Raw genomic sequence first — 27,471 nt, forward strand, 5'->3', positions numbered from 1 at the left:
CAGTTCTAGTTCAGTTCTAGTTCAGTTCTAGTTCAGTTCTACTTCAGTTCAGTTCTAGTTCAGTTCTGCTTCAGTTCAGTTCTAGTTCAGTTCTAGTTCTGTTCTAGTTCAGTTCTAGTTCAGTTCTAGTTCAGTTTTAGTTCAGTTCTAGTTCAGTTCTAGTTCAGTTCTAGTTCAGTTCTAGTTCAGTTCTAGTTCAGTTCTAGTTCAGTTCTAGTTCAGTTCTAGTTCAGTTCTAGTTCAGTTCTAGTTCAGCTCTAGTTCAGTTCTAGTTCAGTTCTAGTTCAGTTCTAGTTCTAGTTCAGTTCTAGTTCAGTTCTAGTTCAGTTCTAGTTCAGTTTCTAGTTCTGTTCTAGTTCTGTCTAGTTCATTCTAGTTCAGTTCTAGTCAGTTCTAGTAGTTCTAGTTCAGTTCTAGTCAGTTCTAGTTCAGTTCTAGTTCAGTTCTAGTTCAGTTCTAGTTCAGTTCTAGTTCAGTTCTAGTTCAGTTCTAGTTCAGTTCTAGTTCAGTTCTAGTTCAGTTCTAGTTCAGTTCTAGTTCAGTTCTAGTTCAGTTCTAGTTCAGTTCTAGTTCAGTTCTAGTTCAGTTCTAGTTCAGTTCTAGTTCAGTTCTAGTTCAGTTCTAGTTCAGTTCTAGTTCAGTTCTAGTTCAGTTCTAGTTCAGTTCTAGTTCAGTTCTAGTTCAGTTCTAGTTAGTTCTAGTTCTAGTTCTAGTCAGTTTCTAGTTTCAGCATTTAGTTCAGTTCTAGTTCACTTCTAGTTCAGTTCTAGTTCGCAGTCTAGTTCAGTTCTAGTTCAGTTCTAGTCAGTTCTAGTTCAGTTCTAGTTCAGTTCTATTCAGTTCTAGTTCAGTTCTAGTTCAGTTCTAGTTCAGTTCTACGTTCAGTTCTAGTTCAGTTCTAGTTCAGTTCTAGTTCAGTTCTAGTGCAGTCTAGTTCAGTTCTAGTCCAGTTCTAGTCAGTTCTACTTCAGTTCGTTCTAGTTCAGTTCTAGTCAGTTCTAGTTCAGTTCTAGTTTAGTTCTAGTTCAGTTCTAGTTCGCATTTAGTTCAGTTCTAGTTCACTTTAGTTCAGTTCTAGTTCCGTTCTAGTTCAGTTTCTAGTCACTTAGTTCAGTCAGTGCTTAGTTCAGTTCTAGTCAGTTCTAGTTCAGTCTAGTTCAGTTCTAGTTTTAGTTCAGTTCTAGTTCAGTTCTAGTTCAGTTCTAGTTCAGTTCTAGTTCAGTTCTAGTTGTTAGTTCTAGTTCTAGTCAGTTCTAGTTCGATTTAGTTCAGTTCTAGTTCACTTTAAGTTCAGTTCTAGTTCCGTTCTAGTTCAGTTCTAGTTCAGTTCTAGTTCAGTTCTAGTTCAGTTCTAGTTTCAGTTCTACTTCAGTTCTAGTTCAGTTCTAGTTCAGTTCTAGTTCAGTTCTAGTTCAGTTCTAGTTCAGTTCTAGTTCAGTTCTAGTTCAGTCTAGTTCAGTTCTAGTTCAGTTCTAGTTCTAGTTCAGTTCTACTTCAGTTCAGTTCTAGTTCAGTTCTAGTTCAGTTCTAGTTCACATTTAGTTCAGTTCTAGTTCAGTTCTAGTTCCGTTCTAGTTCAGTTCTAGTTCAGTTCTAGTTCAGTTCTACTTCAGTTCAGTTTTTAGTTCAGTTCTAGTTCTAGTTCTAGTTCAGTTTTAGTTCAGTTCTAGTTCAGTTCGAGTTCAGTTCTAGTTCAGTTCTAGTTCAGTTCTAGTTCAGTTCTAGTTTAGTTCTAGTTCAGTTCTAGTTCAGTTCTAGTTCAGTTCTAGTTCTAGTTCAGTTCTAGATCAGTTCTAGTTCAGTTCTAGTTCAGTTCTAGTTCAGTTCTAGGGCAGTTTTAGTTCTAGTTCAGTTCAGGTTCAGTTTAGATTCAGATTCTTTCGCTATTTCTCTCCGGAGTGACATTTTCCTTTCTTCCACTAATTAAAATCACTTTTCATTACTTTCCTTTTATAATTTAATTTGTATTTTATTTTATTGTTTAAAAATACTTATTTTTTACCAATTTTCTTTTTTGCGTTTAGTGTAATATTTAAAGGTAAACATTTTTTTAAAAAATATCCTTAATTAATTTGCTTAAACAAACAACGTTACATTAAAAATGTTTGCAGAAACACCTTTAAAAAAAGACCTAATTTCATTTGGAAAAGCGTTTCTGTTGCCTCAGACGATAGATATCATTTGCTGGTGGTGCAGGAGCGGGTGTTTCTTCATCACTGTCATCACCGCCGGGCAGCATGCGTCGACGTTTTACACCCGATCCGCCTGAAGTGTCACCCGTCAAAGAGCTTTCGTCAACAATCCAGTGAACAGATTTGGCTAAATCAAAGATTTTGATATCGCAACCAGGATCACCGGAGGGTAAGGGAGCAGCTGAAAAGAAAATAAAAGTTTTTCTAAATTGTTCTGTTTTTATGGGATTTAAACTTACCATCTGTTAATTTTATACGATTAAATATGTCAAACAACATTTCAATGGAAACAAATGGCCCTCTAAAGCATAAGGGAGGTGGCAAAGAAGCACACAAAGCCGCCAAGGCGGGTGGTTGAGGAAAAGTGCCACCCGCTAGGGGATGTGCGCCGGGATATGCATTTGCCTTGGGCTTGAAGGGTATGTATTGACCAAAATCTGGCTTTGGCAGTTGCACAGCTGGTTCAGACTCTGGTTCTTCCTTGATGGCAGCCGCTGCTGCGTTACCAGGACCCGCAGCCAGTTTATTGGTGGTAATACCCACATTCTATTAAAACAATAAACATTTTCCATATATATTTTTCATCTCTCTTAAGCACACTTACCTCTGTATAACCTATAGATCTTAATTCCACTGTTGTACAGGGATATAAATCCAAAAACTTATAACGATCCACCAATTGGGCAGTTTCCTTACCCTCATATTCTTTAAGCTAGAAAAAAAGTAATAAAAATAAAGAAAACTTTTCTCTTTTTTCAACAACTTATACCCACATTTTCCAACACAGCACTTCTCCGTCTCTCCACCTTTACAATACTCGATAGGTCACCAATATTCGATTCAAATTCCAAAAATCTATTCCAAACATTAACACTCAATTGTGGCGTTAGACCACCCGATGATAACACCCGTTCAAACAACACCCTGGTGTTGTTATCTTCATTCAGATGCGATAAATAGTCTATATAACACATGACATATTCCGGGCTGCCACCAAAACGTTTTAAACCCAATTCGAATATACGAAAGGCAATATCTTTATCTTTCGAACAGTAGTATTCCATGAGGGCAGCCGCCACAAAGACATGATAACGAGAACGTATGTCTTCACGGGCCTTTTTGAAAATAGCACGGGCAGACTTGATGCCTTCAGCACGGCGAGCAAATTTCATATACTGGACATAGGCCTGAAGGTAAAAAGAAAATTAAAAAAAGTTTCTACAGAAAAGTCTGTCTAGAACGAAAACTGAACTGGAACTGAACTAGAACTGAACTAGAACTGAACTAGAACTGAACTAGAACTGAACTAAAACTGAACTAGAACTGAACTAGAACTGAACTAGAACTGAACTAGAACTGAACTAGAACTGAACTAGAACTGAACTAGAACTGATGTAGAACTGAACTAGAACTGAACTAGAACTGAACTAGAACTGAACTAGAACTGAACTAGAACTGAACTAGAACTGAACTAGAACTGAACTAGAACTGAACTAGAACTGAACTAGAACTGAACTAGAACTGAACTAGAACTGAACTAGAACTGAACTAGAACTGAACTAGAACTGAACTAGAACTGAACTAGAACTGAACTAGAACTGAACTAGAACTGAACTAGAACTGAACTAGAACTGAACTAGAACTGAACTAGAACTGAACTAGAACTGAACTAGAACTGAACTAGAACTGAACTAGAACTGAACTAGAACTGAACTAGAACTGAACTAGAACTGAACTAGAACTGAACTAGAACTGAACTAGAACTGAACTAGAACTGAACTAGAACTGAACTAGAACTGAACTAGAACTGAACTAGAACTGAACTAGAACTGAACTAGAACTGAACTAGAACTGAACTAGAACTGAACTAGAACTGAACTAGAACTGAACTAGAACTGAACTAGAACTGAACTAGAACTGAACTAGAACTGAACTAGAACTAGAACTGAACTAGAACTAGAACTGAACTAGAACTGAACTAGAACTGAACTAGAACTGAACTAGAACTGAACTAGAACTGAACTAGAACTGAACTAGAACTGAACTAGAACTGAACTAGAACTGAACTAGAACTGAACTAGAACTGAACTAGAACTGAACTAGAACTGAACTAGAACTGAACTAGAACTGAACTAGAACTGAACTAGAACTGAACTAGAACTGAACTAGAACTAAACTAGAACTGAACTAGAACTGAACTAGAACTGAACTAGAACTGAACTAGAACTGAACTAGAACTGAACTAGAACTGAACTAGAACTGAACTAGAACTGAACTAGAACTGAACTAGAACTGAACTAGAACTGAACTAGAACTGAACTAGAACTGAACTAGAACTGAACTAGAACTGAACTAGAACTGAACTAGAACTGAACTAGAACTGAACTAGAACTGAACTAGAACTGAACTAAAACTGAACTAGAACTGAACAGAATGCATTTTCGAGTCCGTTAGGGCTTCAAGTTTTGAAGAAATCGAATATGGGAATTCTTACAAAGATTTTCTATCCCATTGCATTCAATTTATAGTGATTTAGATCAAAGTTTACCAGCTTTTTCAGTGGCTTGTAAAGTTTTCTTTAAAAAATTTTATCTAGTGTGAGGTGTTCCTTAGAAAAAAAATTAAAAATTTGTATTTTCCACTTACCAATGTTGGATCTATATCCGGTATGGATAAAAACTTATTATACATAGCATGTACTTTATCATATTTCATGCGTCCTTCCTCAAAATCAGCATAAGCAAAATACAACAAAGAATTCTTATTTAAAACACCATTAATGGAACGTTCCAAGATATTGGCACATTCATCGCCAAAGATTTTGGCCGCTTGGGTATCCTAAATTAATAGAAAAAGAAATATAAAGAAGAAATAAGTAAAATTTTGATACATTTTATAAAAAAGAGGAATATTTTTAAAGAATTTGATACAAATAAGAAAAAATACACATTAATAAACATGATGTCAACATAAGCATCAAAGAAATTGCATTTTTTAAGGGAAATAATAAAAATTTTAATCGAAATAAGTTTTGCTCTTAATTGAAAATAATTTTTGGAAACATTTTTTTTTAGATTTCGTAATGCAAGTTCTTTAATACAAATAGACATTCGTTTTGCATGAAATAAAAAGATCCATTTGTTTTAAGTGTTTTTAAGCTAATAAGAGTTTTTAGAAACTCTAAATTTATTAACACATTTATCAAGCAGTTGATCAATAGGCTGTTGTTGTTTTTCACTTCATTGAGTATAAACTGAAATGGAGAAATTTTATGATAGAAAAACACTATACGCACGCCTTTATCTGCCAAAGCTTTAGAACTTTGATCTAAAAATTGTGCTGCTTGATGCCAAACAGCCGGATGGTGAGTTAGCACTAGCAAACATTGCTCAGTGGCAAACATAACACGTCGGGTAATGAGGGCAGTATCTTCAGTTCTCAAAGGATTGGATTTTTCAAAAGCAATGAATTTTTTCCATAGTTCAACCTAGAAAGCAAAAACATTTAAAATTTTCTTTAGGGAATTACAAAAGTTTGTTAAAAACCTGTTTAACTTCCTCTTTGGCTAGGGTGGGTGGTATAGCGGGTAAATTGCGGTTCAAGCCCTTGGTAATATTCTCCAATTCCTTGGCCACTCTTCGCGCATTCATGTAATCTCTATTTTTTAAGGAATAAATATAAATTTTACAATTTGTTTTATTTTCTCTTTAAATTTGAACTTACTTAGATCTTTCCAAGCTCATCTTCTCGGATATAATGGGATTAATGTTATGCTCAAAGGCTATATAATCTTTCCATAATATTTCTATGCCTACAATGGGTGTAATGACCGCCTTTTGATAGACTCTGCGTACAGCAGTGATTTTTTGATTTTCTGCATAACTGCCCACTGCCTCCACACTGCGCAAGAAAGAAATATAATCCTGCCATATAGAGAATGAATGTAAATCCATGCCTATCTTTTCCAAAGCAAAATCATAAGCCTGGGCCAGTTTTTCTCTAAACAAGAACAACACTTGTTAATATTGCTTTTCTAACTAAAGCAAAACTAATAATTTTCTACTCACTTGTGCGTACTCAAACCCGCCTTAGTTTCCTTAACATAGGTCAAGTATAATTTCCATAAATCTATATTTAAAATCTTCACCAAGGAGCGCTGAAACAACTTTTCCACTTTTTCAAAATTGCGTCCTTTCATTTCCTGTTCTATGTAAATCTTCCAATAACGTGCGGTGGTGGGAAATACATTAACCAAAGATTCATATAAAGTGCGCACCTCATTGACCGGTCGCGTCTGAGCCTCACGCAGCAAGGTGGACCAAGACTCTATATCATAAGGGCGCATTTCCACCACTTGTTGGGCGCGCACTAAGCGCTCGTGGCCCCATTCCTTATATATAAAAAGAAAATTAATTAATATTTGTTAATCAAAACCAATTTTATCTATATTTTTCTACTTACAATATCAATTTTTATTTGATCTCTTACTGACATGTTGGCTGTTTCTTACTTTACCGGATTTTTACTATATTTTTATAAATTGCAGTATATTTTTGATAAATTTATATAGTAAACTTAATCTATTTTCCTTTTTATATATTTTTTTGTTTAAAAAAACTAATTTAATTATATATTTTTGTAAAAAAAAAGCCGCTTTTGTAAATTTACGGCGTTATGTTGGAGAAAAAAATTAATTGCAAATGTCAAAACCACCTTTTGTCAAAGGAAACTTCAAAAGTTTACAGAGATGCCATATTAATTAGTAAAGAAAGTCAAAGTCGCTAGAAATTTTTAACGCCGTTATATTTGTGTGGCGAAACAGATAAAATTGAAGTTTAGCTGTAAATTAAATGATTTTATTTAATTTTTTGGAACTTTCGTTAAATAAAATAACGAATTAGGGTGATAAATGATTTTATAATAAATTTAAGGCTATTTGGTAATGTTTTCTGTAGAAAAGTCTTCATAAAAGTTTTTAAAAAAGCTATATAAATTTATATTTTCTTTACAAAAGTTTCACTATATAGGATTCTTACAGAAATAACACAAATCTTTAAAAAAGTCTTGAGAGTATTTTCTAGTGTATATGTAGTAGGGTTCTATAGTTGAAACGAAAAGTCGACTTTTCGACTTTTTTCATTTAAATAAAAGTCGACTTTTATACTATAAGTATTTTCGACTATAAGTATTTTATAAATTGTCGACTTTTCGACTTTTTCGACTTTTTTCGACTTTTTCCGACTTTTTTCGACTTTTTGACTATTTTCGACTTCTTTCTACTTTTTTCCGACTATTTTTTGACTTTTTTCGAGTTTTTCCGACTATTTTAGAGTTTTTGACTTTTTTAAAATTTTTGACTATTTTTGACTTGTTTCTACAATTTTCGACTTTTCGACTTTTTTCGACTTTCTTCGACTTTTTTCGACTTATCGACTTTTTTCGACTTTTCGACTTTTTTCGACTTTCTTCGACTTTTTTCGACTTATCGACTTTTTTCGACTTATCGACTTTTTTCGACTTATCGACTTTTTTCGACTTTTCGGCTTTTTTCGACTTTTATTCACAAAGTCGACTTTTCGACTTTTTTCACAGACGATAGTCGAGTTATCGACTTTTTTGGAACAAAATAGTCGACTTCGACTTTTTTCGACAAAAAGTCGATTGTTCGATTATTCGAAAGTCGATTTATAGAACCCTAATATGTAGATAGTTTTTTAAGATTATTTCTCTACAAAAGTTGAAAAAAGTATCAATTTATTATATTTTCCATTGATTTTTTTTGTATTTTATTAAAGGTATTTTTAGACTACAATACTGAGTATTAATACTTGTCAAAAATGTTTGTATCATAATACAATTTACTAGTCTAAATATAATTTGTAATTTGATTTTCAAAAATATTACTGATTTTTTTGGCATACGGTCGGTATTCATAAATTTTTTAAAACAATTCAAAAACTTTTTATTTTCAAACGTATTCGGGATGTATTTTATAAATACAATAAAAAACAAACAAAAATTGTAAAATACATTAAAAATAAGAACGAAAAGTGCATAAATAATTGAAAATTGAAGTGTGTTAATACTCAGTATTGTAGTCTGAAAATACCTTAAACATTAAAAAATATTTTTTTTTAACATTTCGCTTTAAATCAAAATAAAAATTACCGTTAAATTGTTTAATCAACATCTGTCATCTCAATTTTTCTTAGTATTTAACAATTTCTCAGTGTATTTGACACACAGCTGTTGGCATAAATGGCCTTGTAAACGTCACTTTTTTGACAATGAATCAGTGTGGAGAGAAGAAGAAGCTGTTTATAAAGAAAAAAATCTGTATTGACGAACGAAAAACTGGAAAAATTACGATAAAAACCACGAAAAATAAGAAATTTTGGTGAAATTTTTACTCGAACAGGTCTGCTAATATGGCAGACAAATTTTCCTATCAAAGGACCGTGCAAAGTTTAGCACGAGTGCTAGCACAGATAAAACCAACGCCCTGGGAAAAGGTAAGGAAAAAAATTTTGCGTTGTTTTTTTTTCTGGTTGAGACTTATGGGGCCATCAATTATAAGATATTGACTTTTCAACTGCTTTATGGCGTTAATGGAATTTGACCTTGTTGTAATGTTTGTTATTATTTTTTAGGTGCAAGCTTTGTTTCGCTATTGCCCTCAAGAAAATGCTGCCGGGGTGTTTTGTTTAGATTCTCGTTCCCAAGATGCAGTCATAGCCTTGGGTCTCTACTTCCTGGAGAGTGGTTGTCAACATGAAGAACGTATTGTACCCTATTTACTGAGATTGGCCAAGTGTTTGCCTAAAGCTGTTTGGGTGGATGATGGCAAATGGAGTAAAAGTGATAGTAAGTTATTGTTTTTGTTGTTGGAAGATGATTAATGCGAATTTATTAATAAGTCATTTCTTGGGTTTATTAATATTCAAGGTGTAAAGTTTATTTTTATTAAGAAAATTTACTTTCATTAGTTCAAAAATTCCTAAATTTTAATTAAATTGTTTTTAAGTTTGGGTAATCTCAAACATATGTATGGCTTCCTTAAGTATTTTATATTAGTAGCTAAATTTTGTATTCTAATAAGAATTAAAAAACCAAATTTTAATTTCCTTTTCTTACATTTTCTTTTCTCTTTTAGGAATCCCCTCTGCCGAAAAGTTTAGTTTCTGCTTGAACACTTTGCTCTCTGATATTGTGGTAAAATGTCCTGATTTAAGGGAAGAAATCATACTAAATCAAGTGGAAACTTTAGGTGCTTTAGCCAATATCATCAAATCGAGCAAAGAAAGCAGTTCTGCACCACCACCCATTATATTATGCAAAGCTACAGTACCTTTGCTTTTCGGTTTGGCTAGATCCATGGGTCGCTATGCCTCACAGGAACCTCCTCTACTCTGTCGCATTTATCCCAGAGAAGAAATGCCAGTTGTTCGGCCTAATTCACGTGAGGGTGGTAGTTATAGCTCCAGTGAACGTCTGGCTTTTACACAATTTCGTCCCATTATACCGCGCTCCATGTCGGGCAGCTTAAGCCAGGATTCCAATGAAATACGCATGCGTCAGATATCGGTTATAGCCAATTTGAATAAACAAAAACCTCAACTACACACCTATTTCTCGGTGCCCTATGATCCTCGCACCCATTTTTTTACACGCTATGGTTCCAGTTTCAATCAATTTCCCAATATGCGTGTCACTGATACTCCCACGAAAACCCAGAAACCAGTAACAATGCCTCCTTTTCCCATACAACATCTGCAGACCATTTTTTCGGTGGCGAAGAAACTCCTAACCAAAGAAACTCTTGAACATTTAGATGAACAAGCCAGTGATATCTTTGCTTTACATCAGATTAAGGGTTATTGTTATAAAAGTTTTTCGGAAACTTTAAATCTAGTATTGGTTACTTTGCTAAGAGAAATTCTACAGCATCAAATCGATTTGCCTGCCCCCTTTACCAAAGATGTGCAGGAGTTTGTTAAACGTTTATTCCTTAATGGTCAAACGGAATTGCAAAATAAACAACAAGATCAAGAACGTGAAAAACGAGAAGAGAATGGCATTCCCGTAGTCAATAAATATAAAGTAAATGTTATGGCCAATGCCGCCTGTGTGGATTTATTAGTTTGGGCCATACGAGATGAGACCGGTAAGTTGTTGTTTTAGTATTTTTCTTTAGATTTTTGGATTTTAGCTTTAATAATAACTTTTTAAGTAGTTTCTAGTTTTAGTTTTATCCAGTAGTTTTTTTATTATGATCTAAATTTATGTTTTGGTTTTTTTTTAATTTTTTTCTCAATTTTCAGTTGATGAGGAGTACAATGTACCTTCATTGCAGTATGCTTTATCTTATATAATACAAAGAGGTTTAGTTTTTTTGTTTAATTGTTTTGTTGGTTTAATTTTTTTATTTTAAATTATTGTTTATTTTGTATGCAAAATTTTTTCTTTAAATGTTTAAATTTTTCATCTTTCAATGTTTCTTTGTCTGGACAAATTTTTCTAAAGAAAACTCTTTCGAGACAAACATTTCTGAAGACAACTCTAACCGTTTTCATGTTTCTTTCTATTTGTTCTTCCTCCTTGGATCTGTAGAATATTTCCTTTTTTGTATATTTTGTTGTGATTTTAAGATTTCTATAAGTTTTTGTCATAAATCTTTGTAAAAATTCATATTTTTCACGACTTGTGTTGATCCAGGATATGAAACATTTTGTTAAACTAGTAAAAAGACTTGACTGTAGACTAGACTAGACTATAGTCTAACTATAGACTATAGACTAGACTATAGACTAGACTATAGACTAGACTATAGACTAGACTATAGACTAGACTATAGACTAGACTATAGACTAGACTATAGACTAGACTATAGACTAGACTATATACTAGACTATAGACTAGACTATAGTCTAGTCTATAGACTAGATAATAGACTAATCTATAGACTAGACTATAGACTAAACTCTAGACTAGACTATAAACTAGACTAGAGAACTAGAACTGAACTAGAACTGAACTAGACTGAACTAGAACTGAACTAGAACTGAACTAGAACTGAACTAGAACTGAATCTAGAACTGAACTAGAACTGAACTAGAACTGGAACTAGAACTGAACTAGAACTGAACTAGAACTGAACTAGAACTGAACTAGAACTGACTAGACAACTGAACTAGAACTGAACTAGAACAACTAGAACAACTAGACCTGAACTAGAACTGAACTAGAACTGAACTAGAACTGAACTAGAACTGAACTAGAACTGAACTAGAACTGAACTAGAACTGAACTAGAACTGAACTAGAACTGAACTAGAACTGAACTAGACTGAACGAACTGAACTAGAACTGAACTAGAACTGAACTGAACTAGAACTGAACTAGAACTGAACTAGAACTGAACTAGAACTGAACTAGAACTGAACTAGAACTGACTGAACTAGAACTGAACTAGAACTGAACTAGAACTGAACTAGAACTAGAACTGAACTAGAACTGAACTAGAACTGAACTAGAACTGAACTAGAACTAGAACTGAACTAGAACTGAAACTAGAACTGAACTAGAACTGAACTAGAACTGAACTAGAACTGAACTAGAACTGAACTAGAACTGAACTAGAACTGAACTAGAACTGAACTAGAACTGAACTACTAACTAGAACTGAACTAGAACTGAACTAGAACTGAACTAGAACTGAACTAGAACTAACTAGAACTGAACTAGAACTAGAACTGAACTAGAACTGAACTAGAACTGAACTAGAACTGAACTAGACTGAACTAGAACTAAGAACTGAACTAGAACTGAACTAGAACTGAACTAGAACTGAACTAGAAACTGAACTAGAACTGAACTAGAACTGAACTAGAACTGAACTAGAACTGAACTAGAACTGAACTAGAACTGAACTAGAACTGAACTAGAACTGAACTAGAACTGAACTAGAACTGAACTAGAACTGAACTAGAACTGAACTAGAACCGAACTAGAACTGAACTAGAACTGAACTAGAACTGAACTAGAACTGAACTAGAACTGAACTAGAACTGAACTAGAACTGAACTAGAACTGAACTAGAACTGAACTAGAACTGAACTAGAACTGAACTAGAACTGAACTAGAACTGAACTAGAACTGAACCAGAACGGAACTAGAACTGAACTGAACTAGAACTAGAACTGAACTAGACTATAGACTAAACTGTAGACAAGGCTATAAACTAGACTAGAGACTAGACTATAGACTAGATTATAGACTAGACTATACTATAGACTAGACTATAGACTAGACTATAGACTAGACTATAGACTAGACTATAGACTAGACTATAGACTAGACTATAGACTAGACTATAGACTAGACTATAGACTAGACTATAGACTAGACTATAGACTAGACTATAGACTAGACTATAGACTAGACTATAGACTAGACTATAGACTAGACTATAGACTAGACTATAGACTAGACTATAGACTAGACTATAGACTAGACTATAGACTAGACTATAGACTAGACTATAGACTAGACTATAGACTAGACTATAGACTAGACTATAGACTAGAACTATAGACTAGACTATAGACTAGACTATAGACTAGACTATAGACTAGACGATAGACTAGAACTATAGACTAGACTATAGACTAGACTATCAGACTAGATTCTATAGACTAGACTATAAGACAGACTATAGACCTAGACGATATACTAGACCTATAGACTAGAAACTATAGACTAGACTATAGACTAGACGATAGACGAGACTATAGACTAGAACTATAGAACTAGACTATAGACTAGACTATAGACTAGACTATAGACTAGACTATAGACTAGACTATAGACTAGACTAATAGACTAGACTATAGATAGACAATAGACTAACTAGAACTACGACTAGATAACTAGACTAGAGACTAACTAGAGACGACTATAGACTAGACTATAGACAGACGAGAGACTATACGACTAGACTATACGAAACTAGACGATAGACTTAGACTATAGACTAGACTATAGACTAAGCATAGACTAGACTATAGACTATAGACTAGAGACTAGACTAGACTACAGACTAGACTATAGACTAGGCTATAGACTAGACTATAGACTAGACTTTAGACTAGACTATAGACTAGACTATAGACTAGACTATAGCTTAGACTATAGACTAGACTATAGCTTAGACTATAGACACTAGACTATAGACTAAACTATAGACTAGACTATAGACTAGACTATAGACTATATTATAGACTAGACTATAGACTAAACTATAGCCTAGACTATAGACTAAACTATAGACTAGACTATAGACTAAACTATAGACTAGACTTTAGACTAGACTACAGACTAGACTGTAGACTAGACTATAGACTAGACTATAGACTAGACTATAGACTAGACTATAGACTAGACTATAGACTAGACTACAGACTAGACTATAGACTAGACTATAGACTAGACTATAGACTAGACTACAGACTAGACTATAGACTAGACTATAGACTAGACTATAGACTAGACTACAGACTAGACTATAGACTAGACTATAGACTAGACTATAGACGAGACTATAGACTAGACTATAGACGAGACTATAGACTAGACTATAGACTAGACTATAGACTATACTATAGACTAGACTATAGACTAGACTATAGACTAGACTATAGACTAGACTATGAACTAGACTACAGACTAACTATAACTAGACTATAAACTAGACTATAGACTAGACTATGGACTAGACTATAGACTAGACTATAGACTAGACTATAGACTAGACTATAGACTAGACTATAGACTAGACTATAGACTAGACTATAGACTAGACTATAGACTAGACTATAGACTAGACTATAGACTAGACTATAGACTAGACTATAGACTAGACTATAGACTAGAACTAGACTATAGACTAGACTATAGACTAGACTATAGACTAGACTATAGACTAGACTATAGACTAGACTATAGACTAGACTATAGACTAGACTATAGACTAGACTATAGACTAGACTATAGACTAGACTATAGACTAGACTATAGACTAGACTATAGACTAGACTATAGACTAGACTATAGACTAGACTATAGACTAGACTATAGACTAGACTATAGACTAGACTATAGACTAGACTATAGACTAGACTATAGACTAGACTATAGACTAGACTATAGACTAGACTATAGACTAGACTATAGACTAGACTATAGACTAGACTATAGACTAGACTATAGACTAGACTATAGACTAGACTATAGACTAGACTATAGACTAGACTATAGACTAGACTATAGACTAGACTATAGACTAGACTATAGACTAGACTATAGACTAGACTATAGACTAGACTATAGACTAGACTATAGACTAGACTATAGACTAGACTATAGACTAGATTATAGACTAGACTATAGACTAGACTATAGACTAGACTATAGACTACAATATAGGCTAGACTATAGACTAATTCCATTTTTCAACTTTAAATTTCTGCGTACTAGTTTTTGTATAAACAATTAGCCTTTAGATGTATAAATATTTCAAACAATCCGATTTACTGGAACTTGTCTTTGTTCTTCGATTTTCATTTTGTTTAAAACTCACTTTTGTTTTACCCCTCATCATGTTTGGAATGATTTTTTTGCTATGCCTCCTCTCAAAACTCCCAGTTTTATATATTCTCAAATAAATCTTTACTCTACCACATTTTTATTAATTTTATTTAAATTTCTTTCCCTTTTCCTGCTGCTCACACCAGAGGCCGATAAACTATGTGGTCGTCTCTCACAAAAACTTAACTCTCAACTTTCACACAAAATCGTTATGGATCATATGCCTTTACTAATGGTCTGTCTAGAGGGTCTAGGCAAATTGGCACAGAAATTTCCCAATATTGCTAATACATCAATATCTTATTTAAGAGATTTTCTAGTTGATCCCAGTCAAATACTGGCCAAACTACATGCTCACTCACAGCAACTAATGGCTTTGCAGAAAAAGGAAAAAGAAGTGACCCCCTTTAAGATTGTCGTGCAAAATAGTGAATCCCGTTCGACGGTGGATATATTTGGTGAAAGTAAGAAATATGCACCTTTAAGGACAGGACAAGCTGCCTTTGAGGCTTTACGAGATGCAGCCATAGAAAACTTGAGTATAGCTTTGCGAGCAGCACAACCAGTAGATCAATTTTGTGTACCCGCATTGGTGGCCAATGTATCAAATCGTTTATTTACCGCCGAAAAACATGAATCGTGAGAGCTTTTTAAATAAGAAACAAAATGGAATCAAATACTAAATTCATTAAATTTACAGAGAATCCACCTTGGTTAGCTTGAACATTATAGTCATGTTGGGACATGTGGCGGTCGCCTTAAAGGATACCTCTAAAACTACCCAAAATATTCTACAGTTCTTTATACAACGTTTTTGCAAAGTCCCCTCCGAACAGAATGCCCTAATTGTCGATCAATTGGGCTGTATGATCATCTCCCAGTGTGAGACGCATGTCTTTGAGGAGATTATGAAAATGTTTTCACGCGTTACCGTACAATCGGCTTCGCTGGCCTATACCTCGGATCCGGAGCACCGCAAACAATTCTTTAGTGTTTCGGATGCTGTAGTCAATGCTCTGGGTAATATTGCGGCCAATATACAAGGTGACGACGAGAAATTAGAACTATTGGGCAAGCTGCTCGAACTCTTTGTACAAATCGGCCTTGAGGGAGAGCGTTCCTATGACAACACGCCTGGGGCGCCCAAGGCCAGCTCTAGTGCCGGCCATTTAGGTATGTTAATACCGGTAATTGCTGTACTATTGCGACGCCTGCCGCCCATAAAAAATCCTCGTTTGCGTTTGCACAAACTATTCAAAGATTTTTGGGTTTACTGTGTAGTCATGGGTTTTACAAACGCTCGTCTCTGGTCACCCGAGTGGTATATGGGAGTTCAGCAAATTGCAGCCAAGTCGCCACTATTGATATCTCAAACTACCCACAAATCCGATATGCGTGAGCTAAATTATACATCGGCCATTAAAAGTGATTCGGTTAGTTTGAATGAATTGCGCACTCAAATATTATTATTGCTGGAGCATCCTACAGCCGAGGTAACAGCCTGTATAAATAAATTAACCTTTGCTCAATGCACGTATCTATTGAGTGTTTATTGGTTGGAAATGTTGCGTGTGGAGAATGCCGAAGAGCCCAGTTTGGAGCCGATTTTGACGTATTTGTGTGATCCGGCTTTGCAAAAAGATAAATCGGGCATTTGGCAGTGTGTGAAATGGTGGGTATTTCATATTAAGCAACCTGTAAAGATTTTCCTTTTATTTCTATATTTACAGTGTGGCCGATCAAGTATTCGAGAAATTCCGCAATGTTTTATTTACTCGTGATGAAATTCGCGAAAAGGTCTTGGAATCCCAGGCCACTCTACTGTTGGTGTATTTTAATCATATACACAAACAAATACAAGTGGTAGCCGATCAATATCTTTCTCAACTGGTGGATAAATTTCCTCATTTATTATGGAATCGCCGTGTTCTTTGGTGCATGCTGGATATTTTGCAATTACTAGCCTTTTCTTTGACTTTGGATCCCAATGAAGAGACACCCACTCTAAGGGTTGTCTCCACCCCCTATACTCTACAATTAATGGATTCTCTACCCGCTCGTGAAGGACGTCTCAAGGATTTTGCTGACCGTTGCCAGGGCATAGTCAACGAAGCCATGAAATGGGCTCCCCGTTCCACTAAATCCCATTTGCAAGAATATCCCAATCAAATACCCACCCAAGTATTGGCTCATCATAGTGGCTTGGCATTAGCATTTGATTCTGTAGTTAGTACGAATACCTTCTATCCCAATGCTTTACCTTCCATTAGTAAGCGTCCCAATTGTGTACGCTCGGATACTCCCCGTTTTGTGTCCGTCTTATGTTTACGCAGTAAATATGCTGGTGAGATATCGGGTCTTCTATCGGTGCTAAGTGAAGAGGAAAAAGCCGGACTAGCTGATCGTTTGGTTAAGGATGTTTGGGATGCCTGTAAGGAGAAAAGTGATGCTAGACATCGTGGCGCATTGTGGAGAGCTACGGCATATTTGATTATATGCTCGGATATCAATCGTAAACTTTTACATGCTGTGGGTAAGTTTGGGATGAAAGGAGTCTAGACTATAGAACTGAACTAGACTATAGAACTGAACTAGAACTGAACTAGAACTAGAACTGACTAGAACTGAACTAGAACTGAACTAGAACTGAACTAGAACTGAACTAGAACTGAACTAGAACTGAACTAGAACTGAACTAGAACTGAACTAGAACTGAACTAGAACTGAACTAGAACTGAACTAGAACTGAACTAGAACTGAACTAGAACTGACTAGAACTGAACTAGAACTGAACTAGAACTGAACTAGAAACTGAACTAGAACTGAACTAGAACTGAACTAGAACTGAACTAGAACTGTACTAGAACTGAACTAGAACTGAACTAGAACTGAACTAGAACTGAACTAGAACTGAACTAGAACTGAACTAGAACTGAACTAGAACTGAACTAGAACTGAACTAGAACTGAACTAGAACTGAACTAGAACTGAACTAGAACTGAACTAGAACTGAACTAGAACTGAACTAGAACTGAACTAGAACTGAACTAGAACTGAACTAGAACTGAACTAGAACTGAACTAGAACTGAACTAGAACTGAACTAGAACTGAACTAGAACTGAACTAGAACTGAACTAGAACTGAACTAGAACAGAACTAGAACTGAACTAGAACTGAACTAGAACTGAACTAGAACTGAACTAGAACTGACTAGAACTGAACTAGAACTGAACTAGAACTGAACTAGAACTGAACTAGAACTGACTAGAACTGAACTAGAACTGAACTAGAACTGAACTAGAACTGAACTAGAACTGATACTAGAACTGAACTAGAACTGAACTAGAACTGAACGAGAACTGAACTAGAACTGAACTAGAAACTGAACTAAACTGAACTATAACTGAACTAGAACTGAACTAGAACTGAACTAGAACTGAACTAGACTGAACTAAGACTGAACTAGAACTGAACTAGAACTGAACTAGAACTGAACTAGAACTGAACTAGAACTGAACTAGAACTGAACTAGAACTGAACTAGAACTGAACTAGAACTGAACTAGAACTGGAACTAGAACTGAACTAGAACTGAACTAGAACTGAACTAGAACTGAGACTAGAACTGACAACTAAAACTGAACTAGAACTGAACTAAACGAACTAGAACTGAACGAACTAGAACTAACTGAACTAGAACTGAACTAGAACTGAACTAGAACTGAACTAGAACTGAACTAGAACTGAACTAGAACTGAACTAGAACTGAACTAGAACTGAACTAGAACTGAACTAGAACGAACTAGAACTGAACTAGAACTGAACTAGAACTGAACTAGAACTGACTAGACTGAACTAGAACTGAACTAGAACTGAACTAGAACTGAACTAGAACTGAACTAGAACTGAACTAGAACTGAACTAGAACTAGACTAGAACTGAACTAGAACTGACTAAACTGAACTAGAACTGACTAGAACTGAACTAGAACTGAACTAGAACTGAACTAGAACTGAACTAGAACTGAACTAGAACTGAACTAGAACTGAACTAGAACTGAACTAGAACTGAACTAGAACTGAACTAGAACTGAACTAGAACTGACTAGAAACTGAACTAGAACGTGAACTAGAACTGAACTAGAACTGAACTAGAACTGAACTAGAACTGAACTAGAACTGAACTAGAACTGAACTAGAACTGAACTAGAACTGAACTAGAACTGAACTAGAACTGAACTAGAACTGAACTAGAACTGAACTAGAACTGACTAAACTGAACTAGAACGGAACTAGAACTGAACTAGAACCTGAACTAAACTGACTAGAACTGAACTAGAACTGAACAGAACTGAACTAGAACTGAACTAGAACTGAACTAGAACTGACTAGAACTGAACTAGAACTTGAACTAGAACTGAACTAGAACTGAACTAGAACTGAACTAGAACTGAACTAGAAGAACTGAGAACCTAGAACTGAACTAGAACTGAACTAGAACTGAACTAGAACTGAACGAAACTGAACCTACGAACGGAACAGAACTGAACCAGAACCTAGAACTGAACTAGAAGCTGAACTAGAACTGAACTAGAACTGAACTAGAACTGACTAAGAACTGACTAGAACTGAACTAGAACTGAACACTAGAACTGAACTAAGAACTGAACTAGAAACTGAACTAGAACTGACTAGAACTGAACTAGAACTGAACTAGAACTGAACTAGAACTGAACTAGAACTGAACTAGAACTGAAACTAGAACTGAACTAGAACTGAAACTAGAACTAGTAACTAGAACTAGAACGAACTAGAACTGAAACTAGAACTGAACTAGAACTGGAACTAGAACTGAACTAGAACTGAATTAAACTGAACTAGAACTGAACTAGAACTGAACTAGAACGAACTAGAACTGAACTAGAACTGAACTAGAACTGAACTAGAACTGAACTAGAACTGAACTAGAACTGAACTAGAACTGAACTAGAACTGAACTAGAACTGAACTAGAACTGAACTAGAACTGAACTAGAACTGAACTAGAACTGAACTAGAACTGAACTAGAACTGAACTAGAACAGAACTGAACTAGAACTGAACTAGAACTGAACTAGAACTGAACTAGAACTGAACTAGAACTGAACTAGAACTGAACTAGAACTGAACTAGAACTGAACTAGAACTGAACTAGAACTGAACTAGAACTGAACTAGAACTGAACTAGAACTGAACTAGAACTGAACTAGAACTGAACTAGAACTGAACTAGAACTGAACTAGAACTGAACTAGAACTGAACTAGAACTGAACTAGAACTGAACTAGAACTGAACTAGAACTGAACTAGAACTGAACTAGAACTGAACTAGAACTGAACTAGAACTGAACTAGAACTGAACTAGAACTGAACTAGAACTGAACTAGAACTGAACTAGAACTGAACTAGAACTGAACTAGAACTGAACTAGAACTGGACCAGAACTGAACCAGAACTGAACTAGAACTGAACTAGAACTGAACTAGAACTGAACTAGAACTGAACTAGAACTGAACTAGAACTGAACTAGAACTGAACTAGAACTGAACTAGAACTGAACTAGAACTGAACTAGAACTGAACTAGAACTGAACTAGAACTGAACTAGAACTGAACTAGAACTGAACTAGAACTGAACTAGAACTGAACTAGAACTGAACTAGAACTGAACTAGAACTGAACTAGAACTGAACTAGAACTGAAGAACTAGAACTGAACTAGAACTGAACTAGAACTGAACTAGAACTGAACTAGAACTGAACTAGAACTGAACTAGAACTGAACTAGAACTGAACTAGAACTGAACTAGAACTGAACTAGAACTGAACTAGAACTGAACTAGAACTGAACTAGAACTGAACTAGAACTGAACTAGAACTGAACTGAACTAGAACTGAACTAGAACTGAACTAGAACTGAACTAGAACTGAACTAGAACTAGAACTGACTAGAACTGAACTAGAACTGAACTAGAACTGAACTAGAACTGAACTAGAACTGAACTAGAACTGAACTAGAACTGAACTAGAACTGTACCAGAACTGAACTAGAACTGAACTAGAACTGAACTAGAACTGAACTAGAAATGAACTAAAATTGAACTATATCCAAAAATTACCTTTGTTTTCTAATTGCTTAGCCACCTCCCAAGTGGAACTATTTACCGAATTGGCCATGGAGACTGCTGTCGAGTGTTGGCAATGGGTTTTAACTGCTCGCCAAGATTTAGAGTTATGCTTCATACAAGAAATGGTCTCGGCCTGGCAGACTACATTCGAAAGAAAATTGGTTTATTCGCAGAAGAGGGTGAAATTACCAGCCCTTTGGCTGCCTATGAAGGATGTAAATTGGTGCCCAAACCCATTTTGATTTCGCCACATCTTATCTGGCTGCAATTACTCGCCGAAATGGTTGACACCGCCAAATACTGTAATCGTGATAAAGTGGAAATGTTTTGTCTACTACTGCATCGTTGTCTACCCATAGCCAAGAATAGCAAACAAAATAGACAAGTCGCCACCATAGGCTGTCGTTTTAAGCTACTGCAATGTGGCTTGTCTCTGCTGCAGGGTAATACCATACCCAAATCTTTGGCTCGAAATATTTTAAGAGAACGTATTTACAGCAATGCTTTGGATTATTTCTGTGGTCCTCCTACTTGCCCCAATCAGGGTAAGGAACAGTTGCTAGATGACATTTTGATTTTATTGAAATTCTGGCAAACCATGCGCAGTGAAAAGAAGCACTTGGTAACCTCAGAAGTGGGTGATTATGACATACCCTCAGCTACACCCAATCATATGCTGACAGTAAATAAAAACCCAGAAACAGCTTCTCTTATTAGCACCGGAGAAATGGGTAGATCTTCCTCGATAGCAGGGGGAGGGGGTGGAGGTTGGTATAATACTATACCACACTCGACATCGACTTTATCCAAAAGATCGAATCGTTCCAAACGTTTGCCTTACCAAAAGGATTCTTATGATAAGGATTACATGAAGAAACGTAATTTGATTTTGGAGTTATTGGCGGTGGAAATAGAATTCTTGATTACTTGGTACAATCCGAATAGTCTACCCGATTTGGCCATACCAGGCGAGGAGCAAATCACCGAATGGCGCAATCGTCCTTATAAGGTTAATGTCTGGCGTGATTATGCCCGTTTGGCCTGGAATTATAATCCTGCTTTAGCCGTCTTCCTACCCTCACGCATTAAGAATGCCGATTCCATTGAAGAAGAAGTGACACGTTTGGTATGTTCTGATCCCATAGCGGTATGTGAAATACCCGAGGCTCTTAAATATCTAGCCACAACCAAGAATTTACTACAAGAAAGTCCCGATTTAATGTACATACTCGCCTGGTCTCCAGTCAATCCCATACAAGCACTCTCCTACTTTTCACGTCAATATCCTTCTCATCCCTTAACGGCTCAGTATGCCGTCAAGACTTTAAATTCCTATCCGGCAGAATCAGTTTTACCTTACATTCCACAACTGGTACAAGCTTTACGGCACGACACTATGGGCTATGTCTCTGAGCTCATTAAGAACATTTCCAAGAGATCACAAATTGTTGCCCATCAGTTGATTTGGAATATGCAAACGAACATGTACATGGATGAAGATCAACTGCATAAGGATCCTTATCTCTATGACGCCCTCGAAGCTTTAAGTCAAAATATTATATCCTCCTTTTCGGGTGCGGCTAAACGTTTCTATGAACGTGAATTTGATTTCTTTGGCAAGATAACCGCGGTATCGGGTGAAATACGTTCTTATCCCAAAGGACCCGAACGTAAAAATGCATGTTTGGCGGCTTTAAGTAGGATTAAAGTGCAATCGGGTTGTTATTTACCCTCCAATCCAGAGGCTATGGTATTGGATATTGACTATAATAGTGGTACTCCCATGCAGAGTGCTGCCAAGGCTCCCTATTTGGCCAGATTCCGTGTCTACAGATGCGGCATAACAGAGTTGGAAACTAGAGCCATGGAGGTGTCTAATAATCCGGTAAGAAGCTCTTGATATACATAAGTTAAAAAAGACAAATGTTTTAAATTTTATATATTTGTGTTCTTGTAGAACTCCCAAGAAGACGCCAAAATGACTTTGGGTGTAGAATCCTGGCAGGCGGCCATTTTCAAAGTGGGTGATGATGTACGTCAGGATATGCTGGCTTTGCAAGTGATAACTATTTTCAAAAATATATTCCAACAAGTGGGTTTAGATCTTTTCCGTTTCCCTATCGTGTGGTGGCTACAGCTCCAGGGTAAGTAAAAGAAACAAAGTTTTCTTTAGAAAAGTTCTAGTTCAGTTCTAGTTCTGTTCTAGTCCTGTTCTAGTTCTGTTCTAGTTCTGTTCTAGTTCAGTTCTAGTTCAGTTCTAGTTCAGTTCTAGTTCAGTTCTAGTTCAGTTCTAGTTCAGTTCTAGTTCAGTTCTAGTTCAGTTCTAGTTCAGTTCTAGTTCAGTTCTAGTTCAGTTCTAGTTCAGTTCTAGTTCAGTTCTAGTTCAGTTCTAGTTCAGTTCTAGTTCAGTTCTAGTTCAGTTCTAGTTCTGTTCTAGTTCAGTTCTAGTTGAGTTCTAGTTAAGTTCTAGTTGAGTTCTAGTTCAGTTCTAGTTCAGTTCTAGTTGAGTTCTAGTTCAGTTCTAGTTGAGTTCTAGTTCAGTTCTAGTTCAGTTCTAGTTCAGTTCTAGTTCGGTTCTAGTTCTGTTCTAGTTCTGTTCTAGTTCTGTTCTAGATCTGTTCTAGTTCTGTTCTAGTTCTGTTCTAGTTCTGTTCTAGTTCTGTTCTAGTTCTGTTCTAGTTCTGTTCTAGTTCAGTTCTAGTTCTGTTCTAGTTCTGTTTTAGTTCTGTTCTAGTTCTGTTCTAGATCTATTCTAGTTCTGTACTAGTCCTGTTCCAGTTCTGTTCTTGTTCTGTTCTAGTTCTGTTCTAGTTCTGTTCTAGTTCTGTTCTAGTTCTGTTCTAGTTCTGTTCTTGTTCTGTTCTAGTTCTGTTCTAGTTCTAGTTCTGTTCTAGTTCTGTTCTAGTTCTGTTCTAGTTCTGTTCTAGTTCTGTTCTAGTTCTGTTCTAGTTCTGTTCTAGTTCTGTTCTAGTTCTGTTCTAGTTCTGTTCTAGTTCTGTTCTAGTTCTGTTCTAGTTCTGTTCTAGTTCTGTTCTAGTTCTGTTCTAGTTCTGTTCTAGTTCTGTTCTAGTTCTGTTCTAGTTCTGTTCTAGTTCTGTTCTAGTTCTGTTCTAGTTCTGTTCTAGTTCTGTTCTAGTTCTGTTCTAGTTCTGTTCTAGTTCTGTTCTAGTTCTGTTCTAGTTCTGTTCTAGTTCTGTTCTGTTCTAGTTCTGTTCTAGTTCTGTTCTAGTTCTGTTCTGTTCTAGTTCTGTTCTAGTTCTGTTCTAGTTCTGTTCTAGTTCTGTTCTAGTTCTGTTCTAGTTCTGTTCTAGTTCTGTTCTAGTTCTGTTCTAGTTCTGTTCTAGTTCTGTTCTAGTTCTGTTTTAGTTCTGTTTTAGTTCTGTTTTAGTTCTGTTCTAGTTCTGTTCTAGTTCTGTTCTAGTTCTGTTCTAGTTCTGTTCTAGTTCTGTTCTAGTTCTGTTCTAGTTCTATTCTAGTTCTGTTCTAGTTCTGTTCTAGTTCTGTTCTAGTTCTGTTCTAGTTCTGTTCTAGTTCTGTTCTAGTTCTGTTCTAGTTCTGTTCTAGTTCAGTTCTAGTTCTGTTCTAGTTCAGTTCTAGTTCAGTTCTAGTTCTGTTTAATTTCTGTTCTAGTTCTATTCTAGTTCTGTTCTAGTTTTGTTCTAGTTCTGTTCTAGTTCTGTTCTAGTTCTGTTCTAGTTCTGTTCTAGTTCAGTTCTAGTTCAGTTCTAGTTCAGTTTTAGTTCAGTTCTAGTTCAGTCTAGTTCTAGTTCAGTTCTAGTTCAGTTCCAGTTCATTTCTAGTTCAGTTCTAGTTCAGTTCTAGTTCAGTTCTAGTTCAGTTCTAGTTCAGTTCTAGTTCAGTTCTAGTTCAGTTCTAATTCTGTTCTAATTCTGTTCTAGTTCTGTTCTAGTTCAGTTCTAGTTCAGTTCTAGTTCAGTTCTAGTTCAGTTCTAGTTCTGTTCTAGTTCAGTTCTAGTTCAGTTCTAGTTCTGTTTAATTTCTGTTCTAGTTCTGTTCTAGTTCTGTTCTAGTTTTGTTCTAGTTCTGTTCTAGTTCTGTTCTAGTTCTGTTCTAGTTCAGTTCTAGTTCAGTTTTAGTTCAGTTCTAGTTCAGTCTAGTTCTAGTTCAGTTCTAGTTCAGTTCCAGTTCATTTCTAGTTCAGTTCTAGTTCAGTTCTAGTTCAGTTCTAGTTCAGTTCTAGTTCAGTTCTAATTCTGTTCTAATTCTGTTCTAGTTCTGTTCTAGTTCAGTTCTAGTTCAGTTCTAGTTCAGTTCTAGTTCAGTTCTAGTTCAGTTCTAGTTCAGTTCTAGTTCAGTTCTAGTTCAGTTCTAGTTCAGTTCTAGTTCAGTTATAGTTCAGTTCTAGTTCAGTTCTAGTTCAGTTCTAGTTCAGTTCTAGTTCAGTTCTAGTTCAGTTCTAGTTCAGTTCTAGTTCAGTTCTAGTTCAGTTCTAGATCAGTTAAAGCTCTATTCTAATACTGTTCTAGTTCTGTTGTATTCCTGCTCTAGTTCTGTTATAGTTCAGTTTTTGCCAGAAAATTTAATGTTTTCTTCTTTCCAGTGCGGTGTTATTGAATGTGTGCCAAATGCCAAATCACGCGATCAATTGGGTCGTCAAACCGATTCCGGCTTATACGAATATTTCCTGCATCAATATGGTGATGAAAGTTCCCGTGAATTCCAAGCTGCTCGCGCCAATTTCGTTAAATCAATGGCTGCCTATTCCTTAATAGGCTACTTACTACAAATCAAAGATCGTCATAATGGCAATATAATGATAGATAAAGATGGTCATATTATACACATAGGTAAAGAACATTTTTTTTAAACAATGATAATGAAATTACATTTTTTTGGTTTTTTTATTTTGCAGATTTTGGTTTCATGTTTGAGTCATCACCGGGCGGCAACATTGGCTTCGAACCCGATATGAAACTAACCGATGAAATGGTTATGATTATGGGTGGCAAAATGGAGGCACCCGCTTTCAAATGGTTCTGTGAATTGTGTGTACAGGCCTTCTTAGCCGTACGACCCTATCAGGATGCTATTGTTTCTCTGGTCTCCCTAATGTTGGACACTGGCTTGCCCTGCTTTAGAGGACAAACTATTAACTTACTGAAACAACGATTTGTTTCAACGAAAAATAATAAAGAGGCAGCAGCTCATATGCTCGCCGTTATACGTAATTCTTATCAAAATTTCCGTACACGCACCTACGATATGATACAATACTATCAAAATCAAATACCCTACTAAATAGTGAAACCAAAAAAATTATATATAACCGTATCAGTATTTTGTTAAATGGATACTGTTAGAAGTTTTGGTTTTAAGAACATTTTTCTGTCCTTTTTTTTTAGAAAAAAATGAGGTGCTTATGAATTTTTCTTATATTTAATTAAATTTTTTATTGACCTTTTGCTTATTATATTTGTGTTTAATATAAGTTTTTTTGTTTTTGTATTTAATATTAAAAAAAATATTTGAAAAATATTTCTGTTTAGTTTAAGTGTAGTTTGTTCCACTAAAAAAACATACTTTTAGTTTAAATCCTATAATTATTGTTGTATTTATTCTTTATGGTGTAATTTTTAATTCTAAAAAAATATGAATATGAATTTTAAATAAAACTTAATAATGTTATAGTTGAAAAGAATTGCTGAAATTATTGAAATTATTCTAAAATTTTGAGGTTAGTTTGCAATAAAAATTTCTTCAGTTTAGAATTTTAATAAAATTTGGAAAATTTCTAATATTTTTATAAACAATATTATAACAAATTTGACATTTTAAAATCATGTTCGAAAATTCGAACTTAATTCCGAAATTCCAAAGCCTTGCGTAAAACGATTTTAAAACGGTTCTAATCATTAATTTGAAAGATTTTTTTGTGTAAAAGCAAATTTGAACAAATTTTTCGAATTTCGAACATAAAATTTTTCATTAATTTTGACTTAATTTTTGATAGCAAATAACAATAAATTACTTTTATTGAGAAAAATAATGAAATTTGTGCATTTTCAGCCATGTTCGAAAATTCGAACTTAATTTCGAAATTCCAAAAACTAGCTTAAATTGTTATTTTATAAATGTAGAATTCAAATACAATAACAATTTTTATATTTTTACAATATTTCCCTTATTTTTTGATTTTCGAACATAGAAATATTTAAATTGCGAATAAAATTTTTAACTTTTAAATAAGAAATTGCATAACATTAATAAAATTTACTTTTTATGGGTAAAAATTTCAATTTTAATACATTTAAGCCATGTTCGAAAATTCGAACTTAATTTCGAAATTCTAAAATCCTGCTCGAAATGTTGCTTTGAGGCTAAAGAATGTAAATCAAAACTTTTTTCATGTTTTAACCACCATTTTTCCACATTTATCGATTTTCGAACATAGAAATTTTGTAATTTCGAATAAAAAAATGTTATTTTTAAATAGATTTTAAATAGTTTTTAAC

The 27,471-nt window shown here is 35.0% G+C and overlaps 2 protein-coding genes across 2 annotated transcripts; one reads left to right on the forward strand and one right to left on the reverse strand.

The window, feature by feature from the left end:
* Positions 1-1,943: 1,943 nt before the first annotated feature.
* On the reverse strand, positions 1,944-6,884 carry LOC119605394 (protein suppressor of forked). The gene is made up of 10 exons (XM_037958470.1): positions 6,654-6,884; positions 6,260-6,582; positions 5,916-6,191; positions 5,738-5,849; positions 5,488-5,679; positions 4,839-5,030; positions 2,966-3,379; positions 2,797-2,904; positions 2,432-2,738; positions 1,944-2,373 (listed from the first exon to the last, which is right to left on the reverse strand). Exons 1-10 carry the CDS (start codon positions 6,684-6,686, stop codon positions 2,138-2,140), a joined length of 2,193 nt encoding a protein of 730 aa, XP_037814398.1. The 5' UTR covers positions 6,687-6,884; the 3' UTR covers positions 1,944-2,137.
* A 1,590-nt stretch (positions 6,885-8,474) lies between these two features.
* LOC119605396 (phosphatidylinositol 4-kinase alpha) lies at positions 8,475-26,657 on the forward strand. Its single transcript, XM_037958472.1, is given in 13 exon segments — positions 8,475-8,704; positions 8,843-9,056; positions 9,346-10,356; positions 10,514-10,573; positions 14,983-15,475; positions 15,537-16,508; positions 16,567-17,369; positions 21,011-21,154; positions 21,157-22,883; positions 22,956-23,106; positions 23,109-23,142; positions 25,559-25,806; positions 25,872-26,657. Coding segments are annotated over 13 exon segments (6,327 nt in total). The 5' UTR covers positions 8,475-8,620; the 3' UTR covers positions 26,258-26,657.
* Positions 26,658-27,471: the final 814 nt, after the last annotated feature.

Source organism: Lucilia sericata, unplaced genomic scaffold, assembly GCF_015586225.1.
Source record: "Lucilia sericata isolate MDLA Ls3-8-SP2 unplaced genomic scaffold, ASM1558622v1 Contig000481F_arrow, whole genome shotgun sequence".
Taxonomy (NCBI): Eukaryota; Metazoa; Arthropoda; class Insecta; order Diptera; family Calliphoridae; genus Lucilia; species Lucilia sericata.